Source organism: Barbus barbus (genome assembly GCF_936440315.1).
Source record: "Barbus barbus genome assembly, chromosome: 44".
Lineage (NCBI taxonomy): Eukaryota > Metazoa > Chordata > Actinopteri > Cypriniformes > Cyprinidae > Barbus > Barbus barbus.
The window spans coordinates 3,429,094-3,449,124 of record NC_136722.1 but is presented as its reverse complement, the minus strand read 5'-3'; the positions used below and the strand labels follow the sequence as shown (position 1 = coordinate 3,449,124).

At 38.7% G+C, this 20,031-nt stretch overlaps 1 protein-coding gene across 7 annotated transcripts in view; it reads right to left on the bottom strand.

Annotated features, from left to right (window-relative positions):
- Window positions 1-475: 475 nt before the first annotated feature.
- LOC306863629 (ATP-dependent 6-phosphofructokinase, platelet type-like) overlaps window positions 476-20,031 on the bottom strand; it is a 33,590-nt gene continuing 14,034 nt past the window's right edge. For 2 of the 7 annotated variants that reach the window (XM_079407097.1, XM_079407099.1), the window contains exons 13-22: window positions 15,035-15,181; window positions 13,261-13,331; window positions 13,053-13,140; window positions 11,721-11,873; window positions 7,834-7,998; window positions 7,582-7,643; window positions 7,191-7,302; window positions 2,581-2,680; window positions 1,301-1,406; window positions 594-1,205 (exon numbers count right to left, since the gene is read on the bottom strand). In XM_079407097.1, coding sequence (XP_079263223.1) covers window positions 1,049-1,205; window positions 1,301-1,406; window positions 2,581-2,680; window positions 7,191-7,302; window positions 7,582-7,643; window positions 7,834-7,998; window positions 11,721-11,873; window positions 13,053-13,140; window positions 13,261-13,331; window positions 15,035-15,181 — 1,161 coding nt within the window. In that variant the 3' untranslated portion in view covers window positions 594-1,048. Of the gene's footprint in view, window positions 1,206-1,300; window positions 1,407-2,580; window positions 2,681-7,190; window positions 7,303-7,581; window positions 7,644-7,833; window positions 7,999-8,736; window positions 8,890-11,720; window positions 11,874-13,052; window positions 13,141-13,260; window positions 13,332-15,034; window positions 15,182-20,031 lie in introns of all 7 variants that reach the window. The other 5 variants (XM_079407100.1, XM_079407101.1, XM_079407102.1 and 2 more) reach the window with 4 other exon arrangements.

The window sequence follows — 20,031 nt, the reverse complement described above, 5'->3', positions numbered from 1 at the left end:
TATGTGGAAAGAGCAGTATGTCTATTTCCAATGCATAAAGTACCTGGATTGCTTACTACTGTGGTAAGTGTGCATCTGAAGGACACTTGCAACTAAATGTTTAAAAAGTTATAGTTTTTAAAGTGATTCAGCTGGTGTAGAGTGGGTGTATGTGTATTATTTTGAATGTTTTTATTTGAAAATTATTTATTGCATAATTAATGATTATTATTCAAAATTATTAATTATTTTGTCTTTATCTGAATAATGAATATATAATTATTTATATTTTATAGCTGTAGGGCATATTTCACACTGAAAACTGCATACATATGTCATTCCCCAAAAACTATATTTGCAATACTGAAATAAAACTAATAGTATTAATAAATGACTTTATTATTATTATTAATATTATATAAAGTCACTTTTGCCACAAGCACTTGTTGATTTCTCGTCCTGCTGTCAGCCTCCATCCATCAATCCATCAGTCAGTCAGGTTTGTACCACAATATTTATATACTGCAATATTGGTTACATGGTACTTCAAAGAATACAAGTACCATGGCACAAGTCAAATAACCAGGGTAATGTGTATAATCAGACAGCAGACAGAGATTTCCACACATGTGATTGTGGTTTTATTGGTCAGGCAAATGTTAACACTTGATGATGCAATACATTCAAACATCAAATGGTGCTCTAGCGAAGTGGACGTCACCGCATACGCTGCTTCACACCAGAAAATGGAATTTTTACTTCTTTCCGAGAACTTCAGAGAGAGAGAGAAATGTGCTTTGAAGCGGAACACTATTGCACAGAGACGGGGTGAGAGCGGGGTGACAGGAGCGAAGGACATAAAACAGCAAAACGAAACGCTACTGTTTCTCACACTCTCCTACGATTAACAGTGAATTCTGTAAAATAACAAAGGGTGACATTTTTTAAACAAAGTGCTGACAGAACAATGTGCTGCGGCCCAGAGAACAAAATTGTCAAGAACAGCGCTCGCAGGACAGGCGTCCCGTCTAAAGCGTGACATTTGAACAGCGCCGCTGTTTGGATGCGTTTAAATGGCAGCCATGGCCTCAGACTCTTTGGGTCGGTTGAGGACCACGTGTTCCAGCTGTCCTGAGTCTGACACGTCATAGCTGGTCTTGTACTTGGCCAGGATCTTCATGAGTGGACGTAACTTCAGCCACCACTGTTCCTTAGGGATTCTGTGACTGAACACACAGGAGAGAAGTTCCGATATCATTACAGTTATGAAATCTTTGATCCTGTTTTAAGAATATATATAAGAATTGTGGTGTGTACTTACACAAAGTCGGTCTCGTCTTTGAGCTGAACCACAGGCTGGAACACCATCGCACGCCGCCGCATGCCCAGCAAACAGGCCGAGTCTTCTGTGTTAGCAAACACTCTCCCTACACAACACACACAGATTCAACACACAATCACAAAACTGCCAATAAAAACAAATCAAAACAAAACAGTGGAAATACACAGATTAACAAACCAAAAAATTACAGTTATATAGCTTAGTATATTAATAGTTAGTATTTATAGTCTATTATAATGATTATAGATATTATATAGGAATATTTACAATATTGAACTGGATAAAATAATAATAATAATAATATAATAAACAAAACAGTAAATCCACAATGAAAATTATAAAAAATATATAGAAATAAAAAATATATATAGGAATATTTAGAATAGAGAAGTGGCAAAAAAATGGTGGAAATCCACAGATTACATAAAAAATAAAATTATATATATAGCCTACACTGTAAAAGAAAGTAAAAAATTTTTTTAAGGCAACCAGCATCAGCAGAATTTTTAGTTCTCTCAACTTTTGTAGGAGATTTTATTATACAACTTTTTGTTGTATAAACTTAAAACAACAATTTGAGAAAATTAAAAAAAATCTGCTGAAGCTGGTTGCCTTAATTTTAAGTTGGCTCAACTTTTTTTTACAGTGTAGTATATTAATAGTATTTATACTATATTACAGTAATTATAGATACTATATAGGAATATTTACAATAGTAAACTGGCCTAAATAAAATAGTGGAAATCCACAGATTAAAAAAAACATAAAATAATAATAATAATAATATTTATATAGCTTAGTATATTCATAGTTAATATATGTAGTATATTATGGTAATTATATATTGGAACAATTACAAGAGTAAACTGGCCAATTAAAAATAAAATAAAATATATATATAATGGGATATTGAGAATCCACAACTAAAGTATATAGAGGTCACCAAATCAGACTGATTAAAATACAAATATTTACCTTCATCTTTATTCATCCATAGGCATGGCATAAGTAATAAAAACACACACACATAATACTGAGGTGAAACAATGCAGCGACTCTACAATAATATTTCAAAATCAAGTAAATCAAGGTCAAGGATTATGTTGAGTACTGCGGTGTATGTGTGCAGTCATGATTATGCTTTAACAATATGACAATTATTGAACAGCACAGGTCAGTCAGAAGGTTGAGTTCTAATGAGAGCTTTAGTGGAGTTTGTTTCATGACCACATGAAGCGCAGGACTGTTGTCTTTCATACCTTTTCTGTAGCTTTCATTCAGCTTCTTGGTGATCCACTGCATGGCCTTGGCAGCGATTTTGGTCCCAAAGTTACGGTCAAATGGAGAAGGAGCACCACCCTAGTGAAAGATAAATATATGGATATAATTAATCCTTTAATATTTATTTATAAATTATTTGTTATTTAATTAGTTAATATTGTTTAGGTAAAATATTTAGATAATGATAATATTATAATTTAGTTGCATAGTTTATATTACTTATTTCATTTGTTACTAGAGATGCACTGATCGACCGGCCAGGGGATTTTTTGCATGATCAGCCGGTCCGTTCTGACGTCACACTTACGCTGTACACATGCGTAGACATGAAGACACAAAGTTCACAATTTTTAATGTGTGTAGGGCCAAACGTAGTGTTGTCAAAAGACTTCGGTACCAGTTGGTACTGCGATTTTAAAAACATCCATTTCCCGCTAACATTGCCAATCGTATCTCAACAGCACTCAAATGCTAGCGGGAAATGGATATTTTTAAAATTGCAGTACCGACTGGTACTGAAGTCAGTACTTTTGACAACAAGCACTGAAACTTTGCAAAAAAAAAAAAATAATTGCACGTGAACGATACCGATTTTATTGCATTCAATGTAAACAGAGACTGAGTAATGTATTTATGTTGTGCCAGATGGGGCTCACGCAGCCTGTCTGAGTGAGAGAGAGACTCGTGCAGAAACAAATGAACTCAACAGCACTCACATAAAGTTATAGATACATACTGCGGTAGAAAAAATATATATATAATATATGATTTAGGTAAGCAACATTACATGACCAAGACGACCACGATTGCAAAGTGATACTGATGTTATACAATAGTGGTTAAATAAACAAGAAACAATATTAGAGACAATATTGACTGTTTTTGCTCAATTTTGAAAAGTTCCAGTCAAAGCCACTGCAGAACTGTTATGTCTGTTACTGAATGAATCCACATTTTTTAAATAATTGAGTGAGTCAATGATTCAGAGGCCCATTTGCAAAGACAGTCACTCGCCTCGTTTTTGGAATGAATCAGCTGTTTTAACGAATCGGTTGAATGAATGACTAAACGACACACTCATTAAAACAGTCATTTGCCGCCACCTGCTGGTGGTAAGGGTGTGTGATATTGTGACGAGTCGGCTGCCTCCCCCCTTATTATCATCACCACGCCGTCCCGTATTCGCCGCCCTTCACCAGGCTCCCGACGGGAGTGGGTTTGTGTGAGAGGAGGGGCGCTGAAACAGCCAGGGCTGGCGGCGTGTGATGAGGCGCACCTGATGTGAATAGAGCCTCATCACCGCCGCTGTTTAAATGCCGAGTGCGCCTCTCCTCGGGAGACCGGTCTCTTCCCTGTGCATGCACGCTGGTGTCCTCGTGGGTCCAGGAAGGGAGCGTTGAGAGGATTCCCGCACCGCCAAAGACGCGAGCTGCCGGACCCGCTGTCCGGATAGAGCCGAGCACCCGTGAGACTGCTGACGGGCCAGGATGCCGGGCCGTCGAATACCCCGGAAGTGCCGAGGACGGACGTTGGACGAAGCCGCTCAGGACAAGCCGCCGCCACTCGCGTCCCGGCCCTGAGAGGGGAGCGCGTGCCGCCACCGGACTCCGCCCCTTCCCTGGACCCTTCCCTTCCGAACACTGCCTCCCTTCACGAACCCCGCAGCACGACGAGGACACCAGATCCCCTGTTTGTTTTGGACACTTTTACCCCCTTTTGGACACTTTCTTTGAGTATTTTTTAAATAAAAACCTCTCAGAGGCTTGACGCCACACCCACCATGTCTGTCATTTGCTCCTCCCGCCACAGATATATATATTGTCTGCGATAATATCATAATTGTTGCTTTAATGATGTGCAATTTGACATTATCAAGTATATTGCAAAAACACCTACAGAGTGCACACACACATTACCTGATATAGACTAGTGCATATGCAATTTAGTGTGCGTTCACTACATGGTTCAGTCTATTAAAATGTATTAAGAATGATCACACAATTCAAGATATGGGGGCAGAGAATGCATATTGGCAGTTTTAATTTCACATTTAAAGTATACATATTTTTATTAAATAATTTCTAATAAGAGTATTCAACATTTTATGTCTACAATATCAAAACATTAGTTATGCATTTGTATCTGCAGGTTAAAGCATCCCATATCTCCCCGAGCTGCATTAACCAGATCTAAATGCAATTTTACATGCAGCTTCTGTGTTTCCTCTGCATTGCAAAGATGAATTTTGTTGATTCTGATTTAATTTGCCTGGTAACTCAGTCAGTTATTATTCTGACAGCTTAAATGTAAGAATTTGACTCAAAAGTTGATGCACACTGTAACAACGTTCGTAGGTCGGGAAGAAGGAGGCGGGAACCGGCAAACATTTAACGATTTAATAACCAAATAAACAAACGTAAAAGTACAGCGGCAGCCCCTCACGGACGACTGCCGCACACAAAACATAAAATAAAATCCAGGCCTGGTCCTCTCTCGCCTTCCACTGTCGTCACTCCTCCTTTTATCCTTCCGGAGCTCCTCCGTGGGACTCGAGACCGGTGAGTGTCGCAGGTGTCGCTCATTATCATTAACTCCACCGGCCTCGCTCCGTTCCCACGGCTCTCGGCCCCGCCCCACTCACCACATACCCCCATCGCCCCTCGCAGGCCGGGGGGTACCCGCGAGACTGCGCTCTACTCCCCCCCCCCCCTCCTTCCTGGGGGGGACCCGTCAGGGCGGCCGCGGCGTACCTGGGGGTACGGACAGACGAGGCGAGAGAAAAGGAGACGGAAGGATGAGGAGTGACAGAGACGAGAGAGGGGAGAGAGAAAAAAAAAAAAATTTGGTCCGGTTCCCGGACACACTGCTGGTTGGTCCTCAACCAGCTGAGAGGCTCTCACTCGCGGTGCCATGCGATGGTACTGGACCTCTTTGGTGGACGGCTCGACGCTCCGCCTCCTGGCGGACGGCGATGGCTCCTCCGGTCGAGGGCAGCCGGCAGCGAGTCCCCCATTCCCTGCTCCTCCCCATCATGGCGGATGGCAGCAGGCTACGGCCACTCGGCGAATGGCGCCGACTCCTCCGCTCCCTCTCGGACGGCAGCCCCCCTCCTCGACCCAGGAGCACGGTAGCGAGTCTTCCGTCCCACCTGATGTTCCATCGCTCCAGCACCACCGTCGTCTCGGGCAGCCAGCGGCCGCCCCCGCTACTCCCTGCTGCCCGATCTCCTCAGCACCGCGATCCCCCTCAGCAGCGAGGGCTCTCTGACAGCGTGTCCCTCCTTCCTCCCGGGTTTCGGCACCAATGTAACAACGTTCGTAGGTCGGGAAGAAGGAGGCGGGAACCGGCAAACATTTAACGATTTAATAACCAAATAAACAAACGTAAAAGTACAGCGGCAGCCCCTCACGGACGACTGCCGCACACAAAACATAAAATAAAATCCAGGCCTGGTCCTCTCTCGCCTTCCACTGTCGTCACTCCTCCTTTTATCCTTCCGGAGCTCCTCCGTGGGACTCGAGACCGGTGAGTGTCGCAGGTGTCGCTCATTATCATTAACTCCACCGGCCTCGCTCCGTTCCCACGGCTCTCGGCCCCGCCCCACTCACCACACACACCTTTAGAAAAAATGGCTTTATAATGGTAAAAATGCCCATAAATGGTTAACATTACATTTACCAGATGCTTTTATCCAAAGCGACTTACATCGAACCCATGACCTTGGCGTTGCTAGCGCCATGCTCTACTATTTGAGCTACAGGAAAGCTATACTTAGGAAAAGATTAATTTCTATCACTGCTGTGAACTGACCACCAGACAGAATATGAAGAATATCAAAAACTTTATGAATCAGCCCACAGTAGTCCTTAAGATATCAGCACAACAACACACTCCGCTAAATATTGTCTAATTACCATTAAAGATAAAATCCCACAAACTATCGAGAAATCCTTTTTTGTCAATATCGCACACCTAGCTGGTGGTTTGGTTTCATATTTAAAAGTATCATTGCATTTTGAAAAAGATGCAGCTTCTGTGTTTCCTGCAGTGGAAAGATACCGATTTCATTTGAATGGTAACAACTCTACAGTTTCTTATTATTCTGACTGAATAAATTGAACTCATGTAAGAATCTGTTGCGAAAGATGACACATTTAATAAGGTGTTTGCATATGCTGTCAGATTTTTGTTTTTGTTTGTATATGATGTCAATTATAGTTCTTAGAAAGAAAATATAGTTCTTAGAAAGAATCGGCAAAAATCGGTATCGGCAGGTCACAAAAAAAATAAAAAAATCAGAATAGCTATCTCTATTTTTTACAACTACCTAAAAGTCAGTGTAGTATTATACATAATAAAATAAAATATTTTATGCTTAAAATTATACATCCCAAATAATAATATTAATAAAAGTGTGGAAACATTTTGGTAGGCCAGGTATTCCATGCACACAAAAACCAGCACAAATAATACAAGCACCATCTAAAAAGAAAACTGTTTGCCTGCTACAGAATATTGATTCATTAAAGTGGAGTTAACGGTGCCTGTCGGCCAGTGTGTTCTGTAATGTATGATTTATGTGCAGTACCTGCTGCATGTGACCCAGAACATTCTTCCTGCAGTCAAACACTCCCTTGCCCTCCTCGGTGTAGAGCTGATAGATAAAGTCTGTGGTGTAGTTTTCATTACTGTTCTCATTCCTGCATGAACACAAGCACAGACAAACCGGCTGAGTGAGTGACAGACCGCCTGAGGCTCTGCTCCCACTTCTCAATCACACACTGACCCAAAATACTCTCATCTGAGCCGAGAGGAGAACAAACATGAGAGAACAAGCCACAAAGTCAGATTCTGTCTTCTGAGACAGACAGACAGACAGACAGACAGACAGACAGACAGACAGACAGATAGATAGATAGATAGATAGATAGATAGATAGATAGATAGATAGATAGATAGATAGATAGATAGATAGATACCTCAGGACTAGTCCTCTCTGAATGCTGGTCTTCATTTTCTCTGTCAAGTGCTCTACATTAGACTGAAGAGAAGAGAAACGCAGATTCTTCATTTAACCAACAGATGTCGCTAATGCTTATTGTTTAATAACTGCACTAGACTTGACACTAAATCAAAGATTATATAACCTTATGTGTAATTATTAATGAATCATGTTACATCATTTTATTGCTAAGACACTAGCGTTTTAGCTGTGTGTGTGTGTTTGTAACCTGTAGGTCTCTGATGTCAAACGGCTCCTCAAAGATATAAGCAGCATCTGCTCCTGCTGCCAGTCCACCAACACTGGCCAGATAACCACAGTAACCTCCCATGGTCTCGATGATGAACACGCGGTGCTTCGTTCCGCTGGCAGACTGCTTTATACGGTCACATGTCTGACAAACACATACACGCTTAGTCATTTCATGTTGAGCAAAGAAGTTGAGCAATGCTATAAGTCTTGCTACAACCTGCTGAATCACTGTCATGCCGCATACAGTACATGCCACTTTTGGAACCCTAACTAAAAATGTCTTGTTATGAGCACAAATCAGTTTGGAGACATGGAACATTTACTTTTCATGACAGTAAATTTAAGCCAAGATAAAATATTTTGCGTTCACAGAGAGCTTCGGGAAGATAAACTGCACTGAATATGGGCTTTTCGGAGCACCTTATAGACACAGAACAATTTATGATACACGATAATGCTCCTCATACCAAACTGTACATAAGACTGCATATGCTATTCCAAAATACATTGCTTTCTAAAACGTCTAAATGTTTTTATTACTAAGTATCTTTGAGTCATTCTCAGGAAACTGTGCCATGTGTGTGTTCTCATGTACTACTGCTATAATTAAATCAGTCACAATATAATGTAGTCTTTTTATTATATAATGTAAAATATATTGTGTAATAAAAAATATATATTTTTTACTGTCCGTTTTTAATTGGAATATCAACCACGATTTGCATGCCCTATATTCATCATTAAATGAAAATTTTATAAATATATAGATATAGACTAAGTGATTTAGGTATAATATTATAATGCAAATAAATAAATAAAAAATAATTCTGTTTCCTAAGAATGACTCCTTTACAGACAGGAAGGTGGCTTATCATCTTACCTCCACAATGGCATTGAGGGCCGTATCTGCCCCGATACTAAGGTCAGTGCCGGGCACATTGTTACTAATGGTAGCAGGCAGCATACAGAGCGGGATGCAAAACTCCTCATAGTTGGACCGAGCCTCACACAGCTGCAGCAGACACTCTAAGGCCTTTGGCAGGTCAGCACAACACAGCAGGGGACCACAGGGGACAGCACAATGCACACGTTAGACCAGCAGGGGGTGTACTGGTGCAGGAGCAGACCCTGTTGATGGGACACCCACCGTGTGATGGCCGCCATGGCTTCCGATTGCGAGTCGAGGGGGAGAGGAAGGGGGTACGGATGGGATCGGATCGACTTTTGCAGTCACACACACACAGGGTTGTCATGTGGCAAAACACTGAAGCGAAACGGCAGGGATTCTGCACACTTTTAACAGCCACAGAGGCAGCAAGATGACTATGTCCACACATTGACACTGATAGTGTACTGTAACCGACAGTGATGAAGCCATTGGAACATTAGCATACTGAATTCTGACTGGTCTTGCATACTATTTGCTTCCTAACTTGTGATTGTGAGTGTATTTGTCAGTTAACCCAAATTCTGTCATTATTTACCCTCATGTCATTACCACTGTTGAAATGTCATCGCCATGAAAAAGAAACATTTCCCAGAATGAGATATTAATAGTGCACTATATTTGAAATCTTCAGAACTCATGTAGTAGCTTTAAGTGAGTTTTTTGCTGAAAATCTTCAAACATGGTATGACGTCTGTAGCTACGACCCCATCCACTATTCATGCTACTCTATTATCGACTGTGTAATAGAGTGTAAAATTTAGTTTTTTTCTTGTTTCCATCAAATTGGCCTTTCACCAGCAAAATGGTGTGATGTCACCCCTTAAAAAAAAAAAAAAAAAAAAAAAAATCATTGTTGCATTAGTTTTATCGCAAAAGTATTTCCTTTAGCTGTTAACATAATTGTAAACAAAAGTGTATCGCAAATTATTTTATCTTTTACATCCCAAATATTTGCAAAATGGAGAGAGCAACTGGCATTTTACTGCATAATCATTTCACAATTCTTCTAATTTATTAAATAAGGAGATATTAAATAATGCACAGTAAAATTAACCTCAAATTAAGATGTGTAATCAATAAAAAATATAAAACATAATAGACAAAATTAAAAAAATGAGAATACATGATTTTTTTGAGAGGTAACATTCTTACAAATAGCAATAATATAATATAATTTTATACACAACAACAAAACTTCAACAAACTGTGTTTCCAAACTAGGAATTTATTTGCTAAAGTTAAATGGGTCAACATTTGAAAAATTATATTGATAAATGGCAATTCCAAAAAACCTAGGATGGAAACCTGGCTACTGACACTTTATGTATAAATTATATATAAGAAATATATATATAAGAAAGGGACTATTTCAGTTTTGGTGTTTTGTTTTGGAGCATTTTTCAAGCTTGATATCCCTAGTCTCCATTCATATTTCATTTTCATATTTAAACATCTAATATGTCTTTAAAATGACTTTGTATTCAAGTTCAACAAAAAGTTGTGTTTGTAAGGACATGAGGGTTTTAGGTGAACTATGTTATGTATGAAAAACTGGCAGTAGCCTGTGCTTTAGTAAGGCTTGTGTTGGTTTAAAAACCATGGATGTAAAGAAACTATGCAGACAGACTCCAGTTCCGCCAGCGTCAGCGATCTGTTATGACAGGTTAATGCAGTGTGATCAAAGCACAGCACAGGCTCAGTCACATGACAGCCACAAAAAAAGCACAGCCCAAAACATGCCGCCATCATGTCATCTCCACTTACCTGTCAGCTAACGGCTCACCTTTGCGTTTACCAGCCGAAACATTAATGCTCAATGTAGAAATATCAGGCTAAATCTCACAAAACTACTAAGAACATGTCCGGGTCATATTTCATCACCAAATCAATAAGGAATAATATTTTGCTTAAAGAAAATGATGCTGAATTTGGGCCGGAATTCTTTGCATGTTTGTTAATGAAGTTAATGAAATGATGTCCTGTCTACTAAAATGCTTCATGTTGTTGGTTGTTGAAGGCAACATACAGTATGTGTATCCTTTGACTACATTTATACTGATGAATGAGCATTGCAGTTTTTTTTGTTTGTTTTTTTAAACACATTTAAATTTATTTAGCTCATTAGGCATTATATTATGGCGATTTGGATGCCTGTCTCAACCCATCAGGCACATGGCGTCAATATAATGTCAGGTTGACGTTGGACAGGTGTTGCAATTTGGTTGAGAATGAAAATCGGATTGACGTCAGTATTTGACGCCAATTTGAAGTTGACTTAATGTTGGATTTTGGTTACACAACTTAAAAACAACACATATCAACGTCAGCTGGAGTCAGTATTGGACATCAAATTAGCACTGACATTAGACCATCATTGACTTTGAATTGTGGTCACCCACCGTCGCAACCAAAATTTACCCAAATTTCTTATGACGTTGTGTGCCTGCTGGGAAGTTGCCTTAAGATGTACCTTCAAGCCTGTTGAGTAATTGACTGAATGGGCAGCAAAGGAGCTGCCTAAAGTTTGTCACATTAGCTAACTTTTTGCAAAATTTTGCAGCCAAAGAAAGATCCATAATCTTTTGCCAATAGTGTGGCGATTTATGAAGTATAGTTCACGCAGTGGTCACTTTTAAACCAAGTATCTTCCTGTTTCGCCAATTTGAACTTGAATATGAAATCTGTTTGCACTCTCGTGCAAAATTCTCAATTGTGACTGGATTTCTTCGCAAAAATTCACCAAACAATGGTAAATGTGACCGCAGCTTCAAGTTTGGAAACTACTCCAGCTGGTAGCCTAGTCTGACTTGATTGGCTGGTAAACATAAGGCGGAGCCTCTGTGATTGGCTTGTAAAGAGAAGACAGAACCACTGATGTGATTGGCTGGTGGGTGGTGCCATCCAGCCTAACTTACATCAGTGATAGCGTTCAGAGCCGTGTCTGCGCCGATGGTGAGATCTGAGCCGGGTACATTGTTGGAGACGGTGGCCGGCACCATGACCATTGGCACACACAACTCCTCATAAGTCCCACGGGCTGCTAACAACTCCATGATCCCCAGGAAGGCCTGCAGGGCAGAGCCGGGGATTTAGTGAACCACCACCGATGCTGGGAATGGGGATGGAATTGAGGGGACAGACAGGGAATGAGAGAGACAGACGAGGAAGGAACCGAGTGGAAAGCCATGGCCATCACGACGGAGAGCATGAGATACAGGATCCACTCCATACACACACTTCAAATAGAAACAATTGCGTAAAATACATACACACACATCCTGATGACGTCTGTATAGAAAGACAGAAGATGAGCCTAAACTCAAAGCATGAGATGACTTTAGAAAAAAGCAGGTGAGCTATTTTGGAATAGAGGGTCATTGTTCGGTCTTTAATGGCGCCATTTGTCATCTCAGCTCTCAGCTGTGTGAATGTTAATGTTGTTCATACAAACGGCTGAAAGATGAACCTGCTAAGAAGGTGATTAGCACCATTTCTGAATGCTTTTGGATGTTCATTATGAAAAGAACAAGAGCACAGGAAGCTTTAGGTGATGCTGCATAGGACAACATGATGGGGAGGGCAGGCAAATTAACAAAACAGTGTCAATGACTTTTTAAATTCTGAATTAAATTGTATTATGTAAGACTATATGGACAGACATCAAAGTGCAAAATGATCGATATAGTTTATAAATTAAAACATCTAATTTTAATATTAAATCTAATATAAATATCAAATAATGTTTTTATTGTTAATAAAGTTATAATATCTATGGATAACACTTTACAATAACCTGTCTTAGTTATTGCATTACCTAGTATTAACTAACAATGAGCAGTACATTTGTTTTAATATTTATGAATCCTTGTTAATGTTAGTAGTTCATGTTAGCTCAGGTTCATTAAATAATATTAACAGATACAAGTTTAAAAAATATATGTTTTAAAAATGTATTAGCACATGTTGAAATTAATTATAATTGATTCATGCTGTAGTATACATTTGTTAATGTTAATGTAGTTAACTAAGGAAGTTTATTGTAAAATGTTGCCTATTTATGTGGTTTTGTTTTACATAACTTAAATACAAAATTATATTAAAATAAAATAATTTTAAAATATTCTATAAAATATTAACAGTAAAACACATCACTTTAAGTGATTCATAAAAATGACCATCTTGTGACACTAAATGCAAGATAAAAAAAAAAAAAAGTAAATGCATAAAGCCCAGGCTGGAAGACATACCTCAAATCCTCCGATCACTAATAGTGCATTTATGTTATACTTCCGCATCTGTTCTGCAATTTTATCAATGTGCTTTGCAGGAAGCATTCTGCAAATTTGAAAACATTGCACTAAGTATAGCACATTGCATGCAAAATCATCTTCTGCATTACTAAAATCTGTATATAAACATGCAACATAACCTTTGTACAGTATATAAGATAAATACCGTTTAGTTCCCAGCAGGGATCCACCCTGACCCGTCCATCCACCTACATCTGCCCATTTGATCTCTTTTATCTGAGAAAGGAAAGCATAGTGGATCAAAAATGTGTTGAAACAACAATTTCTTATAAAACTACATTAATGCTTCAAAATGCGAGTGAGAAGCTTAGATATCACCATGAGTAGCTGTCCTCTAAGAGACAGTCTTACATGAACCGAAACCTTGTAAATAACTAATCTGAGATAGGCAGCAAGTCAGCTCTCCACACAAATGGTATTTCACATGAACTACACTGGTGACTAAACAATAGTAAATGAGCTTGACATTTTTTATGTGTCTAAGAATAAGTTATCTAAGCTTACAACTCTATACTCAAATAAGCTTACAAAGCACCCACACATATATTTTATGCATTATTATACCACTACTATTATATTAGGAACTTGTATATGAAGTTCCTAATATACTTATGAAGGATATATTTTGCTGTATTTGTCAAAAGTGCCCTATATGATGACTTACATTAATTGTTTTTAATGTAGTTTTTCAAATAGAAATCCACATGGTTTAAATGTGATTACCACTCATGTGCTTTCTAAATTCATAGGCTTATTGGATTAGACTGGCTAAAGAGATCATAATGGAGAACTCCGCTATGATGAGACTCTTTTAGCCAAAAATAACTCAATAAGTCTATCAATGCATCTATCAAGTAAGAATTCAAAAACATTATAAAAAATAAAAAAAAACACCTATTTTGAAGCTATTGATAAAAACACATATGGATTTGATGAGGCATTGCTTTCTCTAACCGAGTTTGTAATCCTCCTTGAGTTTGTTCAACAAGATAATTAGTGGATAATATCCTAATCTGAGGGCCAAGCCCATGTAATGTAATTAATTGCACAGTGTTTATCTTGATTCCTCCGAAAGCTCTTAGCATACAGCTAATGGATTTTACACATCGCCACCTATCAGCCCAGAGTGGTACTGCAGTGGTAAATTGGTGGTGAATCTGCGTCTCATTCAACTCGTCTGCTGTTTCTGTTTCATGCAGATATATTTTTATGTATTAAACTGAAGTCAGCCCATTCTGTTTTTGCTTCAAATTTTGAAATTAAACAATTAAAACTGTTCATGTTGCATGTATGCAGCATCTTTGTTTGGATCATGATTAAAATGCAGTGGTTGCTTCTAATTTTATATGAAAAGAGCACAGGCAAAGCCTTATTTTGTTTATATGAAGAGATTTTATTTTATTTGTGTTATTTATTTGATTTGGGATTTGTTTTAAAATTTCAATTTAGTTTTATTTACATTTACGTTTAGTCATTTAGCAGATGCTTTTATCCAAAGCGACTTACAAATGAGGACAACAGAAGCTATCAAAACCAACAAAAGAGCAATAATATGCAAGTGCTATATTAGCATATTATTATAGTGTCATATTTCAATTTCACAAAGAAACATGCAGCATTTTGTCCAAGCAATAATAAAAGGACACGTTTAATTTATAATTTGTCTTAAATCTCATTTTGTTAAAAAATTGTGTATTGTATACTTGACCTGTAAAAACAGTGATTTGAAATTCATGTAAATTTGTGGTAAATGCACATTTTTATATCTGCCTTCCAAGCGTGGCATGCTTTTGCTCGTTTGTGAAGCACATTTGCGGTTTTTGTTTTACATCACTTACAGAATGACTCACATATAAGCCACTGAGTTTAAAACCTTCTGGATGGATATGAAATATTGGAACTTAGAAATTAATATTTACCTGTCCCTTATAGAATCCTTCAAATCCGTCGCTGACAGCAAACATTTTGTGTCCCTCGGAGATGCCCACTCTGACAGCAGAGCGCACGGCTGCATTCATGCCAGCGGCAGGGGCGCCCACGTTCAACACAGCCACGTTAAAATTGCTCTGAATGGGGGATGAAGACATAGCATGTCAATAATTTACATTAAAATCACTTCTCATAATCCAGCAAACCGTTTGCTAGCTTAAGCCTTCAGCTATATTACTCACTTATGTTCGGTTGTCTACAATAAATACAGCAAGCATCCCCGTGGATTATTGTAAATCCTGTTGGATATATGCGGCCTGACATATACAGCCCATTAAATATGGCCATATCTGTTTATATAACTAGCAGGTATGTGTATATTTGAGGCCTGGTATTTCTTGATCATCATCGTGTTTTTGTGTTGCCCACTCAATGCCTATTAAGAATTTAACAATGTTTCCAACCAGCTGTGGCTGGTTCATCAATCTGTTTTCCATTCCCATCGGTGCAGGGTAATTTGGTCTTCGGTTTACTCGACACACAGCCCAGAGCATCAGAGAATGATTATTGACTAAACACTTCTGGACAAGCGGCTGTTTGACTTTGGTGACTGTGATGCAGCAGCTGTCCCATTCAAGACTCTTGTTTTCTGGTTTACACAAGGCTTTTAGAAAAGCAGCATACTATGCATCAGTGGTTCACACACTTGGGGGTCGGGACTCATTGGGGGCCTCAGCAAAGGGGGCCCAAAGATAGCATAAAATTATTTAAAATAGGACAAAACAACTTTAAAATAAGCTTAAATAGCTAATAATAATAATAATAATAATAATATGTTAGATGTAATTATTTAAAAATCATGGTCTTGGAAACCCTGGATATAGGACAATTGTAAAACTGATTTATAAACGTATTTTATAAAAAAAAAAAAAAAAAAATAAATAAATAGGGTTTGCGTAATCATGAATGACTAGTCTTGTAAATTCATTGGAAACTGTGAGTTATAGACCTGATAAAGTCATGGAAATAAGAAAATCTTAAAAGGTCTTAAGAAATAATTATAAAAATAATATTAATAAAAATGCTTAATGAAAATAAAAATTGTGTCAAGCTCTAAAATATATTATAGTGTAGAAATCGCTGGAAAACTGCAATGTGCAAAACATAATCATAAATGTAATCATACATTTTCATTGCAAAAACACTTGAACGAGTTGTGTTCAACCAAGTCTCTGTCTTTCTCACACAGAACAACCTCCTGGACAGTAACCAATCTGGCTTCAGAAGTGGACATTTGACCGAAACTGCCTTGCTTTCTGTTGATGAAGCCCTAAGACTTGCAAGAGCGGCTTCCAAATCTTCATTACTTATCTTGCTGGATCTGTCTGCTGCTTTTGATACGGTCAACCATCAGATCCTCTTGTCAACCCTATTGAGAAAGGGCATCTCAGGAACCGCACTCCAGTGGTTTGAGTCTTACATCTCTGATAGGTCCTTCAAAGTATCTTGGAGAGGTGAGGTATCCAAGCCGCAACATCTAGCTACAGGGGTGCCTCAGGGCTCAGTTCTTGGACCAATTCTCTTTTCTGTCTACATGGCATCACTAGGTTCTGTCATTCAGAAACATGGCTTTTCATATCACTGCTACGCTGATGACACTCAACTCTACCTCTCATTCCATCCTGATGATCCGACGATAGCTGCTCGCATCTCAGCGTGTCTTACAGACATTTCTTGCTGGATGATGGACCATCACCTTCAACTCAACCTAGCTAAGACAGAACTGCTTGCAGTTTCAGCTAACCCATCGCTTCATCACAATCTCACCTTCCAGTTAGGCTCATCTACCATAACTCCTTCAAAAACTGCCAGAAACCTTGGAGTTGTGATTGATGATAAGATGAATTTCTCAGACCACATTGCTAAAACTGCCCGGTCCTGCAGATTTGCATTATACAATATTAAGAAGATCAGGCCCTTTCTCTCGGAACATGCAACACAACTCCTTGTTCAGGCTCTTGTTCTGTCCAGACTTGACTATTGCAATGCTCTCTTGGCAGGTCTTCCAGCCAATTCTATTAAGCCTCTACAATTAATCCAAAATGCCACTGCAAGATTAATCTTTAATGGGCCGAAAAGAACGCACGTCACGCCTCTGTTCATCAAATTGCACTGGCTACCAATAGCTGCTCGCATGAAATTCAAGGCATTAATGTTTGTCTACAGAACCACCACTGGCTCTGCACCCCTTTACCTAAATTCATTACTTCAGACTTATGTGCCCTCTAGAAGCTTGCGTTCTTCAAGTGAACGATGCATTATTGTACCATCCCAAAGACACATAAAAACACTTTCACAGACTTTTTCATTAACTGTTCCCATCTGGTGGAATAACCTGCCCAACTCAATCCGTGTAGCCGAATCCTTACCCATCTTCAAGAAACGGCTAAAAACTCATCTGTTCCATCTTTACTTGACCCTCTAACTCTAGCACTCTCTATTCTAATTTTATTTTATCTATATGTCTTTTTATAAAAAAAATAATAATAATAATAATTATCTGTACTGCGTTAGGCTAACCAAGACTTGTAATAGCACTTGCACGTTGTTGCTCTTTAGTTCGTTTTGATTGTTTCTTATGTCCTCATTTGTAAGTCGCTTTGGATAAAAGCATCTGCTAAATGACTAAATAAATAAATAAAATAAATGACTAGTCTAATGGCTCGTTTCCATTGAGCGCTGCGGTTCGGTACAGTATGGTACGGTACGCAATTATGTCCGTTTTCATTGTCAGAAGTTATGAATAGTACCAAAATAGCGAACCGTACTGTACCACTTTTTACCAAAAGGGTGGAGCTAAACTCACTGCAGGACGTTGATTGGCTTACTAGAATCATCACTTTTGCGTGATACATGGGGATAAAGCTTCTCCTTCCTTCACTCGTTCCGCTCTGCTGTGTTCGGCTCATTACATCAGAGTGCGCACACACAAAAAAAATATAACAGTACATTTTATCATTTAATTTTTTCACAGAGACAATAGCCGTTTCTCAATATGCGTTCTTGTCTGTTCTCGTGGACTTGTGAAATGTCATTGCCCAAAAACCCGTGTAATTTTCAAAATATTACTGTTATTCTGTCATGAAATGTAGTTTTAAGAGTTTTTCAGGTGAGAATGTAGTTGTTTAAAACTGAAATCTGCAGTTTATTTATAAAGATAGCGCCTATTTAAAAAATTTGCTATGCTGATTTCGAAGCTCCAGGCGATCACCGGGTGCTCCGTGCTCATGTATCCGCCTCGAGCAGCCTTACGCTCGGCTAGTCCTTCCGACATATGCCACTGGTTCTGATGTCTCTGTTGTGATTAAACATGAGATTCAATTCGTTTTGTGTATATTTAACAGGCATTCGTGGCCTCATGAATCTATTATTTGTTCCTGATTATATCGTTTTGACTGAGCACAAAGTTTAACTTTATATTTATTTTGAACTTTACCGTAGTACAGCGCTGACTTTGAAGCATTTTGCCGAACAAAAAGGACGATATTTTGAAGAAAGTTTGTAACCAGGTTGTTTTGGGCACCATTGACTTCCATAGTAGGAAAAAAAAATACTATGGAAGTCAATGGTGCCCCAGAACTGCTCAGTTTCCCACATTCTTCAGAATATCTTCCTTTGTGTTCAGCAGAACAAAGACATTCATACAGGTTTGGAACTACTTCAGGGTGAGTAAATAATGACAGAATTTTCATTTTTGGGTGAACTATCCCTTTAACATGACAAACACAACTGACTCCGAATGATTCGTTCTTTTGACTCGGAAAGATTCTATGAATCATTTTAATCGGTTCACTAATAAAAGCAGTCCTTTCGCTGAATTCGGAACAGTATAAGCCTACCTACGGGGTGGTGATGGCGCAGTGGATAAGACACATGCCTTTGGTGTGAGAGACCCGGGTTCGAATCCACTGTGAGACACCAATGTGTCCCTGAGCAAGACACTTAACCCCTAGTTGCTCCAGAGGCGTGCGACCTCTGACATATATAGCAATTGTAAGTCGCTTTGGATAAAATCGTCAGCTAAATGAATAAATGTAAATGTAAATGTACTTTTATTTACTTGTGCGACACTCCTATAAAGACAATGCAGAAACCGAAAGAGTAATAACTGTTATGATAGCAAAGGTACTCAGAATTCACCTTTGTAACGAACCGATAGTGAAAGTATTTAGAGTGAACCGCATAAATACAGAAAACAATAAGTTACTTTAACAGCCTAATAGCAGAAAAGCCACAATAAGATACGCCTAAGCTGTCACGACGTACAATAATAGCTAAATCTTATTTTTGAGCAGTTCTTGTAAACGAACAGGGTCACGGAAATCACTCATTCTTCTCATAAATTAACATTAGCTTTCTGTAGACCGCCAAAAAATTTGTTTGACTGAATTGTTAGCTTTTGTCTTTATTTCCTCTTATATAAGCCTCTTATACTTGTTACATGTTCTGTTTTAGTTGTGTTTTGCCATGTCTTCTGTTGACCCAGTTTTCCTGATTAGTTAATTAGCTTCACACCTGTTTCTGTTCTGCCTTGATTATGTTCAGCCTTTAAAGCCTGTGTTCTCCCCAGTTTAGTTTGTCTGCTATTGTATGTGTTACACCATTCCTTGTCGTATTGAGTAAAGCTTATTGTTTTTGGATAGCCCTGCCTGCCGTGTCTTGCCTACCTTCCTGGGGTACTAACGTAACAATACTTTGTACTTATACTTTTATAATGGCTATTATTGTTCATTAAAAGAGACTCTGACATAAAAGAGGCAGAGTTGTGCTTATTTTTGCGCTTTATTGTTGATCGCTACTTTCCGGCATACACCATGCTTATCAAGTAAAGGGTACTGTTGGCAGTGGAAACGCAAGCTGGATCAGGGTGTTTGGTCCCGAACTGTACTGTACTGACCCGTACCGCTCGGTGGAAATGAGGCATTAT